Source organism: Festucalex cinctus, chromosome 4, assembly GCF_051991245.1.
Source record: "Festucalex cinctus isolate MCC-2025b chromosome 4, RoL_Fcin_1.0, whole genome shotgun sequence".
Lineage (NCBI taxonomy): Eukaryota > Metazoa > Chordata > Actinopteri > Syngnathiformes > Syngnathidae > Festucalex > Festucalex cinctus.
The window spans coordinates 31,793,391-31,804,847 of NC_135414.1; the positions used below are offsets into that span (position 1 = coordinate 31,793,391).

At 40.2% G+C, this 11,457-nt stretch overlaps 2 protein-coding genes across 5 annotated transcripts in view; one reads left to right on the forward strand and one right to left on the reverse strand.

Annotated features, from left to right (window-relative positions):
• Positions 1 to 2,614, forward strand: LOC144018175 (uncharacterized). Its single transcript, XM_077520381.1, has 2 exons — positions 1 to 353; positions 584 to 2,614. The coding sequence occupies exons 1-2, from the start codon at positions 323 to 325 to the stop codon at positions 1,342 to 1,344; spliced, it is 792 nt and encodes a 263-aa protein (XP_077376507.1). The 5' UTR covers positions 1 to 322; the 3' UTR covers positions 1,345 to 2,614.
• LOC144018141 (adhesion G-protein coupled receptor G5-like) overlaps positions 1,399 to 11,457 on the reverse strand; it is an 18,661-nt gene continuing 8,602 nt past the window's right edge. For 2 of the 4 annotated variants that reach the window (XM_077520330.1, XM_077520329.1), the window contains exons 2-15: positions 11,367 to 11,446; positions 10,179 to 10,387; positions 9,620 to 9,695; positions 8,452 to 8,593; positions 8,199 to 8,318; positions 6,388 to 6,504; positions 6,266 to 6,311; positions 5,337 to 5,431; positions 4,448 to 4,563; positions 3,105 to 3,373; positions 2,922 to 3,018; positions 2,721 to 2,850; positions 1,711 to 1,867; positions 1,399 to 1,632 (exon numbers count right to left, since the gene is read on the reverse strand). In XM_077520330.1, the coding sequence (XP_077376456.1) occupies positions 1,544 to 1,632; positions 1,711 to 1,867; positions 2,721 to 2,850; positions 2,922 to 3,018; positions 3,105 to 3,373; positions 4,448 to 4,563; positions 5,337 to 5,431; positions 6,266 to 6,311; positions 6,388 to 6,504; positions 8,199 to 8,318; positions 8,452 to 8,593; positions 9,620 to 9,695; positions 10,179 to 10,386 (1,662 nt within the window). In that variant the 5' untranslated portion in view covers position 10,387; positions 11,367 to 11,446 and the 3' untranslated portion in view covers positions 1,399 to 1,543. The other 2 variants (XM_077520328.1, XM_077520331.1) reach the window with 2 other exon arrangements.

Consider the following 11,457-nt stretch of genomic DNA (forward strand, 5'->3'; position numbering starts at 1 on the left):
GCCACAGCGTCACGAAATGATTGTTCCGGAATGATCACTAAACAAACTTGAAGCCCGCAACAGGGCGTCAAATCATTACTTTACTGGAGTAAACAGACATTAATTAAATATCCGAATGCGGATCAAATTGTCACCGTGTACGTTAAGATTCTCGAGCTATCAACGAGCGAGTTGCCTTTGTTTACATTTCGCCGGGCAGAGATCAAGTGCGAGCGTAAATTGTGATTATCGTGTGAAAAAGTTTACAAAACGTGTGAAAGGAGTGCGAGGAGGAACTTTGTCGGACTGAAGCGGAGAAACGAGCGACAAGATTGTGATTTTTATGATGCCTCAAGATGTGACACACACGGCAGGTTTGTCGCACAATTTCTTCGATTCATGTTTTTGCCTTTTTACAGATGTCTCGTAAATTAACATTTTCAAGGCGAGACGATGATCATGTTCATGAATGAGGACAAGGAAACTGTCGGGATAAAAAAACAAAACAAATTCGTCTCGCCAACAAAAATGCACTACATCACAACTTGCCTGGAAATGTTGACGTTCCCAAACTTGTGTGTTTTTGACTGCTTGTGTTCTGCAGACATCAGCAAAGAAGATCTTCATCAGCATCCAGAGGCCTCCCACGTTCAAGAAGAAAGGGAGGAGGCTGACATCACCACCTTTCCATTGACTGTCATTGTGAAGAGTGAAGATGATGATGATGATGAAGACGGAGATGGAGATCAGTGCAGAGCAGTCAGCCTCTTCGCTCCACTCTCAGATTGTGATGTTATGTCGTCGCACTCGCCTGATGACGATGATGATGATGATGAACACTCTAAAGGTCATACGAGGTGTCACGCGGACGGAAGCCCTTGCAGAATAACCTTTAGTTCAAAGCGGGATTTGAAAGTTCACATGAGAAGTCACACAAGAGAGAAACCATTCAATTGCTCAATTTGTGACAAAAGTTTCACACGCAAGAAAAAGTTGAACATGCGCACGAGAACGCACGCGGGAGAGAAACCTTTTATCTGCTCCGTGTGCGGTAAAACATTTACTCATAAGGGACATTTGACCTTACACGTGGGAACGCACGCCGGCGAGAAACCTTTTTCCTGTTCACTTTGTTCTAAAAATTTCACCCGGAAGGCACATTTACACGAAAGTACACACTGGAGAGAAACCGTTTGCCTGCTCAGTCTGCAGCCTAAGCTTGAGGACATGAACATGAGGACGCACACTGGGGAGAAACCGTACTCCTGCTTAGTTTGTGGCAAATGTTTCTCTCTTGAGTCGCAACTGGACAAGACACAGACGAAGACACACCGGCGAGAAACCATTCACTTGCACCGCGTGTGACGAGCAATTCTCTTAGAAGTATCAGATGACCAAACACGAGTGTGCAGCAGCCAATGAAGTTGCACGACTTTTAGTGAACGATGTGGAAACTGCATGCAAGCCGCAAAATTAAACAAGAATCAACGTGCTTCCATGAAACAGAATTCTAAAAAAAAAAGAGTGAGAATTGGATTTCTTAGTCATCGACGGTCTCTCCGGCTCAGCTGCTGGCGCTTGGCGTTTTACTGCTGGTCGTCGACGGTCCCGACTTTCTCCAAGACAAGACGAACCACAAGAAGATGAAGAAACCTGCCGGGGACGAAACGTGAGAAGCCGACGGAGGGCCAGCGAGGACGAGGACGAGGACGGCGTCGACGTCCGGCGCACCTTGCAGCGAGTTGAGGACGCAGAAGACGTAGAGGCCCGCCGTGGTCAGGTGGCCGAAAGAGAAGAAGATGAGACCCCAGGTGATGCCCAGCAGGGTGCTGACGCCCAACAGCGTGCTGATGTTCTGCTTGGCTCGTCCTCGCTCGCCTTGCCCAAACTGACCGACGTGCACAAACACAGTCGCAAGATACACGTTTGAAAAAAGTCTGTCTGTCTGTAGCTACATATCCTATCTTTTGATAGATTAAAGACAATTATATATATATATATAAAGGAAGAATAAAGTCAGAATTATCACTTTGACTGCCAAAAACGAATGAATGCCGCCATAAACGTTAATTGACGTTTACTAAGGGTTTTTTTTCTCTCTCTGTCTCTCTCAATGCGCAGTTCAATGTCTTGTGCTGCACTGCCTGCTCAATGGGTTGTGGAATCAAAAACACCCACTAACTATGGCCAGCAGATGGCAGCATTGTATCTCTTTTCATATGTCGGAAATTACAATGAAACATGACTGATATGATGAAATTGAACGTTTTCAAGGATGACGTGAATAATCAAAGCCTTTGTCACATTCAAACTAATTCACAGAGCGTCCAAAAAAAGTCACTGCTGCTCAAAAAATTTAGCTTTTCAATGTCACTCAAATGACCTATTTTCCAATGGTGATTACGAAAGAACAGAATAAGGTAGAAACATACTTTTTTTTTTTTTTTTTATGTTTATGTAGTCGTAGCGCACAATATTTTGTTTTCCTTGAAAGATGAGTGAAAATGCTCGAAATCGGCCGGCACTGTTGGGGTTGTTTTTTGGATAATATTTGGCAGTCAAAGAGATAAAGTCAGAATTCTGACTTTTTTTTTCCCTCCGAATTCTGAGAATAAACTTTTTTTGTTTTCTCTCTTCACTGACCCGAAATACTCTTTCGTGCCGGTGAAATTCCCCAAACACGTATTCCCGAAAAATATCGCACTTGATGTCAAAAGAAGAAAACGAGAGTGCACGTCTACCCGTTTCCTGTGCGGGAGTCCGATCAAACGGTGGACGGTCACCACGAGCATGACGAGGTTGAAGGCGAACACCACGCTGAACACGCCCAGCGTGCTCACCATCTTCACCGCGTGGTCCGCCAGGTAGCATCTGCGCGCACGCCGGGTTATTTCCTGTCAGAACAGCGAGATCCAAGCGGAAGTCACGTCCGGCCCGCTTACATTTGAGTGCTGTTGGGTTCGGTGGCGTCCAGGGCCACGCGTCCGTAAGCGTCCGATTTGACGAAGACCGTCACGATCACGATGGCGGCCGGGAAACCTGCGTGCGAGGAAAACGACTCCCGATCAACTTTGGCTCACTGCTGCCTCTCGCGGGTCCGAGCGGGTACTGCATTTGGGACTCACTCCATCCCAGCAGGCCGAGCTTGAGCATGTATCTGCGGATGTAAATGTTGAAGACGCGCACGAGGAGCAGGTAGAGGTGGAAGCTCTCCAGCGCCATCCAGCTGAAGGTGGCCAGCAGGGAGTAGTGCAGCGCCAGGGCCGCGTAAAAGCAGAGCCGCTCGGACGACGCCAGCGCCGCCGGCCCGCTGGACAGGAAGTGCACGTTGAGCAGGATCAGCGCCACCGCCAGGTTGGCGTGCACCTTCATCGACACGTCCCCGCGTAGCTTTCTGCCAGACGCAAACGTTTCACGAGCGCACAAAAACACTTTTTGACACTTTTATCAATTCATCTCCATGAAGGATTTAATCACACGCGACAAGGTTGACGTCACTCAGATGAAAGCAAAGTTTTGAGAAGAAACTTGAAACATTTGAAACATACGCTTTCTTATTTTCGGGGGAAACAAAGGCAATATTTGACATCATTCATCTTTGATGTTTTTATGAGAACAAACACAAATGTTTTTTCTTCAAAAAAAATCTAGGAAAAACAGGCACAGTGATTTTTTTTTTTTTTAATATATGTTCGGGGGGGTTCAAATTGTAAGATAAAAAAAAATCTGAATTTTACGAAATTAGAACTGGATATTTTTCAGAAAACATAGTAAAAAGTAGTATTTTTTTTAATAGAATTTTTGAAGAAAAAGGTTTCTTTTCTTCTTTTTTTTTTGGAAAATAGAGATAAAATTAAGATTTTTTGGAGGGAAAAAAATCACAGGTTCTTTCGATAAAAGTGATATATTATCAAGAAAATTCTAAATTTTACAAGTTTAAAGTTGCAAACGTTTGAAGAATAGCTCATAATTTTAGGAGATTTCAATTGGACAATTTTTTCTTGTGGGGGGAAAATTTATATATTATATATATATATATTTATAATTTTGAAGAAAAAGGTTTCTTGTCTTTTTCTTTTCTTTTTTTTTTTTTTTTTTTTTTTAGGAAAATAGAGATGAAATTCAGATTTTTGGGGGACAAAACAAATCACAGTTTTCTTTGATATATTATCAAGAAAATCCTAAATGTTACGAATTTAAAGTTTAGTCCAGGATATTTTTTCATTAAAAAAAAAAGTATGTGAAAAAAATTGAACATTTTTGAAAAACATCTGATGTTAGCAAGATGAAACTCAAAATTTCATTTTTAGAAAAAAACATTATTTTATTTATTTATTTATTTATTTATTTAATTTATTTTTATTATTATTATTATTATTATTATTTTACTAAAGTGGTAATCTTATGAAATATAAGTCGCATACTGGGCAAGGAAGTGAAATAATGTTTTCATCTTTTTCCTTCCCACCTATTGGTGACGAAGAGCATCAGCGTGATGACGAGCGCGACGAGCGAGAGGCTGCAGCCAATCAGAGAGAGGTACGACAGCACCGCCTCATCCGTTTCCGAGAGTTGGGCGGACACCTGTGATGAAAATACAGGAACGGGATTTGACAAGCTTTCATAGCGCACCCACGAAAAGAATGACGTGAAGAAACCGTGGAAAGGGCAGATCGCCACAAAATGGCGAATTTCCACTTGATTGTATCGTTTTGTTGCTTGTTTGCACTTCCACTTGTTCCTTCCTTCTAGTCAAATATGACATATCGGGCTCGATGTTCATCCCGTGCAAAATCGTTTGGCATGTTTGGACGTTCCGGTGGACCGAGGAAATTTGCTAACTGAACGTAGACTTCATGTTAGACCAGCTGAAAGCAGGTCCAAGTTGTGGTGCAGGCGCTTATAAATGCAAGTGTGGTGGATTTGGTCGCAGGGCAATTTGGTAACTGAACATAGACTTCACGTTAGACCAGCTGAAATCAGGTCTAAGTTGTGGCGCAGGCGGTATTTATGCAAATTTGGTGGATTGGGTCGAAGCGCGGTTTGGTAACTGAAAGTAGACTTCAAGTTAGACCAGCTGAAAGCAGGTCTAAGTTGTGGCGCAGGCGGTGTCACGCAAGTTTTTGGTCGTTGTGCAGGCAGACGGATTTTGCAGGAAGCAATTGGACTGTGTTCACACCCATAACGGCGCAAATACTTGTTTCGAACGGTGCACACGTGTGCAAATATCAAAGGATAGAAAACTCCGCCCATGCTCACAATTAGACCGCAGCTCGCCACGAAAATCCAGCCCAACGAGCTGTTTGTCATGCGTGGAAAGTGAAAGTGAAAGTGAGGTTGATAAAAGAAGTGCTGACCATGAGAATGCCAAAGTACGTCAGGTGGTCGCAGGAGCAGGTCACGTGACTCTGACCTCGTTGCCAAATGGTCCGACAACCGCTGCTGTTGAATGCTGCCGCCGCACACAAACACAAAAACGTGCTCAAAGACTGCACAGTTTTCTTGACGTTCATATGCCGCAACTCAACATTGACGTCCTATAAGTTGATATTACAATAGGCGGAAAAAAAAACATGAAAAATGACAAATGAAAAAAAAAAAAAACATATACTGTGCTGTGTAATAAGTAATTAAAAAAAATAATGGAAAAATGAATGTAAATGGAAAAAAGAACAAATACATGATGAATGAAAAAGTATTTATAATAAAGTAAATATTATACCAAAATTAAAAAAATAATAAATAAAAAAAATATACTATGCTGTATAATAAAAAAAAACATCCTTTTAATGGAAAAAAATGAATGTAAATGAAAAAAGAACACTTGATAATAATAATAATAATAATAATAATAATAATAATATAAAAAATATATACTGTACTGTATAATAAGTAAATTGAAAAATATATAATTTTCATGAAAAAAATGAATATAAATGAAAAAAAAGAACATATATATATATATATATATGATGAATGAAAAAGCATTTATAATAAAGTAAAAATCATACCAAAACAAAAAAACAGATATAATTAATAAACGAAAAAATATATATAATTTATGAGATGTATTCATTTTTTATTTATTTTTTTAATTAACACAGATTTCCATTACCGCGGGTATAGTTTTTGGAACGTAACACCCGCAATAAAGGAGGGAAGACTGTATTTCATATTATTCTAAAAGTTATTCTAAAAGGATTTCCCCAAATAAGCTCCTCTCGTTCTGCCTTTAAACATTCTGCACTCTCCTTCCAGTGGCGGAATTCATTGGAAAGCTTCTCACCCTTTGTGGAGAAATCCAAGAAGACACATCGGGGAGTTTGGCTTTCCTGTTGACCACATTGACGTTTTTGCATGACACCTTTTGGACAGTACAAAAGATGCATTTTCCATCGTTTGACTTACGTTGACGCGGAGCGCTTTGACGCTGATGTTGACGGGCTCCCGCAGCCCGGAAACGTTTTTGCCGCTCACGCTCAAGCCCAACAGCCTGTTATGGTAGAGTTCCGCGGAGGTGACGTTCTGCAACCATGGACAACAAAAACATCCACAATATAGAGACACAATATTAAAAAAATAAAGAAAAAAAGAAAAGAACTAGTGTGACCGCTCCCTCCCACTGAAGGTATTCAAGAAAAGAAAATGAAACATTATAACATGTTTCAACTCATTTGGTTTAAGTGTCCCAAAGACGTATTTATACGTTTTTGGTTTTTTGTTGTTTTTTTTTTTGTTTTGTTTTTTTTATGCTAGAGCATACAGAATACTTTGATGCAGCCTCTCAACTACAAAGAATGGTTGAAGAAATTGTAATTATTATGAAAATGGCCAGCAAGTGGCAGCAGAGTATAAGAGATCAACCAGGACCCTGTTGAAAAAAAAATCGATTTGTGAATAACAATTAAATTTAGCTACATTCTAGTGCTAATTGCTGCAAAACGGAAACAGATAGAAATATACTTTTTTTTTTCCTGATGAAAGAAGAGACTTGAATCTTTCTTTTGGTGGGCTCCATGTTTTTATAGCAATAGAACACAATATTACACATAGAAGGGCCAAAACATGCCTTGTGAAAATTAAACTGCACTAAAAAAAACTAGCCACCAGAGGGTGCTAGAACTGCACAAATGGAAATCAATGCCTTTTTTTCCACAGATGTGCTGCTTTTAATATCGTGACATGACGACGACGACGACATATTGTGGCAGTTTTAAGATCACGATATCATGATATTGCCGGTATCGTTACATCCCTAATATTGATTGTCTTTTGTGTTTCTTGTTGGTGTCTGGCAAAATAAATAGACAACTTCACGGCAAGAAAATAAAAATAAAAATAATGTAAGTTTTGTCGTGTTTGTGTGCTACATAAATACCTGTAAGAGGCGTTGCCTAGTTGAGTTTGTATTCGATTTAGGATTTTGTGGGGGGGTTTTTTCCCTTTTTTTTCAAATTGCACGATGAGCCACACACTCTAAACCGCTGCTGCAGTTGCATCACCGCATTTGACACGCAAGCGACGTGTCTTCCCCTTGCTAAACTTTTGTTGGACTTCCCGTGCGTGTAAACCACAAACACGTCCGATTTCAAATCTGTGGCAAAAGTACTCACAGTCTGTTCTTAACTTAAAAAAAAAATAGAACTACTGGTTCCTCTCTTGTATTTCAGTAAAAGTAGAATTTTTTTTCCTCCAACTTTTCAACATCTTAAATCGTCCTGACTCACGGTCGTCCTTTTTTGCTGAAGTCACCAAAATCTTGATCAATCGGCGGTTGAAAAATGTACTGAGCTTAACGAAGTAAACAGTAGAAAGTACAGATTGAAATGTATAGAAGTCACCAAATACTTACTTACTTACTTACAGTATTTCTTCCCATCACTGGCTCACTATGTTAACTTGAAAGCTTATCGATAATTGATCGATTAGGTGGTCATTTGATGTCAATTTAGAAGGAGCAGCCCATTCATCCATTTACAATATAAAGATCAAACTGAACCAATAAACTTCAGAGGTCGAGCTGGGCTCAAGTCAAAATGCTCGGGACGATTATTTGTGCCAGTGCAGTCCTGCGTGCGTCCACACGGGGCAGCATTGCATTACATCAAAAAGATTGCGATCAAATTGGGTTTTTTTATCACGTTTTCCCGTGTTTTTGGGGAAAAAAACGGTTTGGCGTTTCCAAAAGCTTTTCTCCTCGTAGTAATCGAGGCACGTACCCAAATGGATCGAGGCCAGGTCACCATGCAGAACAAGATGGTGTCGTTCAAGCCGGAAAGCAACTCTCCGGGCAGCCGGACGTCCACTCGGCTGTTGTTGACGGTCACGCCCACGTTGGCCTACAATAAAGCCCCGCCCCCCCAAAATAACCAGGAAGAGAACTTCAAATGAGACATTTTGTAAGCTGCGACGACATCACGCTTGCGTCGAGGCCCAGAAAGATCGGAACGATTGCGGCGGATGCGGACTGACCTGGCGCTCGCTGGCAGAAATGTGCAGGCCGGCCAGCCGGCGTTTGGGTTTGAGCACGAGGGCGAGCAGGCGGCGCACCAAGATGGACGTGGTCTCGCTCACGGCCGTCCGCTCCAGCGACTTTTCCATAAGCCTGATTGCTCTTCACACAAATGTTTTTTTTAAATTTCAAATGATAAATAAATATTTTTTTTGAAATAATTACAATTTCTTTCCATTCGTTAGATTCTTGTTTGGATGCACATATTTGGGTGGTAAATTACACAATGGCCGATGAGAATGAAGATTTTCTGTCTGTACTTTTTTTTTTTTTTTTTAAACAAATTATTCTTCAAAAAACGCTGATCAAGTTTTCCACGAAAGGGAAATGGTGTAGTAAAAATCACAGAAATTCAAAAAAATGAAGGGGAAAAAAACAAAACAAAAATCATCTATAAATCAGTAGGTGCCGAACTGTGATGGGTAAAAATTAACTTTTAAGTTGTAATGTCACCATTCACCTCTAGATGGCAGACATGTATTAGTTGTGCTTACTCCAGGTTTTATATTGCTCTAAGTAAGCCCTGGATCAAGATTATTTTAGTTAACTAAAACTAAGAAAGAAAAAAAAACTAAAACTAAAATTCAACAAACAATTCCATTAATGAAATCAAATAAAAACAAAGATGCTTTTTAAAAAACAAAAACTCACTGAAACTCCATTTTATGTTTACAAAACTAACTATAACCACAGCAAAAAATGTCCTTCGTTTCAGTCTTTGGTAATTAAATTAATGAATGAGCGTTTGGGGATGATTTTAAATGTGATTTGAAGGACGGTAGATTAATTTTGATGTTTGACATTTGAAAGTGTGTCACACGGAAGCGACGTCATCGAGCAGCAGCCAATAGAAAAGCACCAAAAGATGACGTCGCTCCCATGCTGTTTTTTAAATAATGCAATAATGTGGGAGGAGACCGGAGTACCCGCAGAAGACCCACGCGGGCACGGGGAGAACATGCAAACTCCACCCAGGAAGGTCCGAGCCCGGACTCCAACCCGAGTCGAAAACGAAACAAAAAGAAACCAAACTCAAAACGAACTCAAATGAAAAATTCCAAAACTATTAGTTAATGTTTGCCGCGCCGCCATTGGCTGGCGGCCATCGCGTGAAAATAAAATACTCACTCATAGTGCGTGTCGGGATTTCCGCTTTCCAAGATATCGCTGATGTGCTCCATGCATTGCTTGGCGTCTGCGAGGCCTGTTCAAAAGGGAACTTGTTGTTCTTTTAACTTATCAATAAATATGCAGCACAGGGTGACCAAATATTCTCTCTCTCTCTCTCTCTCTCTCTCTCTCTCTATATATATATATATATATATATATATATATGCACTTAGCTGCTAATGCAAGCACACGTTGACTTCCTCCACATATTGACTCGATTCACAAGCAAATGACGTTCCCCTTCATCTGTCCATTAGCGTGGATTTTAAACATAGAAGGGCCAAAACATGCCAAGTGAAAATTAAACTGCACTAAAAAAAGAAAAAAAAAAGAAAACCTCGCCACCAGAGGGTGCTAGAACTGCATAAATGGAAATCAACCCGACTTTTTGGACAGATGTGCTGCTTTTACGATCATAAGATGACGACGACGACATATCGTGGCAGTTTTAATATGGCGATATCACGATATTGCCGGTATCGTTACATCCCTAATGAATAAAAAATGAATCACGTACCTGGTTTGCGGTCCAAAACCATACAACTGTTGAGTGCGCCTTCATGTTTACAATCTGTGCTCGCACACCAATGTTGATCCGGGACGTCCCCTCGACGTGGACGTGGAACTCGATCCTCGATCTCCCCGAGACCTTTCAAGCGCCGATGAACTCGATCACCGCCAGCCAAAAGCGGCAGCAGCCAAACAAGAAGAAGCCGCCACTTCATCCTGGCAATTGAAGAGCAAGATCATCATCGAATCGAAAACGTAGCAACTGAAATGAAATGAGATGTATTTTTCTGACCTTCAAGAGGAATCGTGAGATGAGATGCGCACGCCAGGACGAGCCGAACAACAACAACCGCGTTAGAAAATGGGAAGAAAAAAAAATGCAAATGACATTGCAACACCCAAAGAGGAAGTGGCAACAGACAAAAACCTCATATAACAAACATAACCTCACAATCCGACTTTACATCATTACATGATCTTTCACGCAACAAATACTCCGCATGAATATATATTACTTTCAAAATGGAAAGTCATATAAAGACTAATAAAACTAAACTAAAATAAAGAATTTAAAAAAAACTATTAAACTCACAAAGCTGTTCTCAAAATAAATGGGAAAAATGGATTAGAAAAACAAAATGAAATGAAAACGTACTATAGTGAAAAATCCTAAAATATTACGACCCTTGTTGTGACCGACTTTTACAAATGAAGAACATTTACTGTTCAAAAAGAGCCTTTGTACAGTAGCTCATATTTTTAAACATCACACGTTTCCATGTTGCAAATGCCTTTTCCAGCATGTTTTGGGGAAACTAAAAAATACAAACGCAAACAATTCTCTCTAAATTTAGGATGTAAACAAAAAGGGCACAATAAAACTGACGCCAGGTTGAGTTTTAGTCTGTTCAAAATAAATGGAAGTGCAAAATAATACCCTTTCAACTGTTAAGCACGAGACTATGAAACAACCGTGTAAATAAAGCATGATGCATGAAATACTGAAAGGTCGAAGGTCATCATATCACCGAAATTGAGTTAGCACTCAATGTAAAATGTTGGTAACTGCATTAGCACTATAAGCATGAGTATAAACTTGATAAAAATACAGAAATGTATAGAAATTAGATCTCAATAAGAGTATGAATGGATGTTGAGGAAACAAACAAACAAACAAACAAACAAACAAACAAACCTCTGTCAACAACAGACCGCCGCGTTCATCTTGGCTGCATCTTGATGTAATTCCGAGCTGACACTTGTTGGCTCTCAAACCTAAACCAAAT

Excerpts from the sequence above, each read along its gene's own strand:
- LOC144018175 (XM_077520381.1), top strand. The coding sequence starts at position 323 with ATGATGCCTCAAGATGTGACACACACGGCAG. Across the intron at positions 354-583 it reads AGATGTGACACACACGGCAG|ACATCAGCAAAGAAGATCTT; the intron begins GTTTGTCGCACA and ends TGTGTTCTGCAG.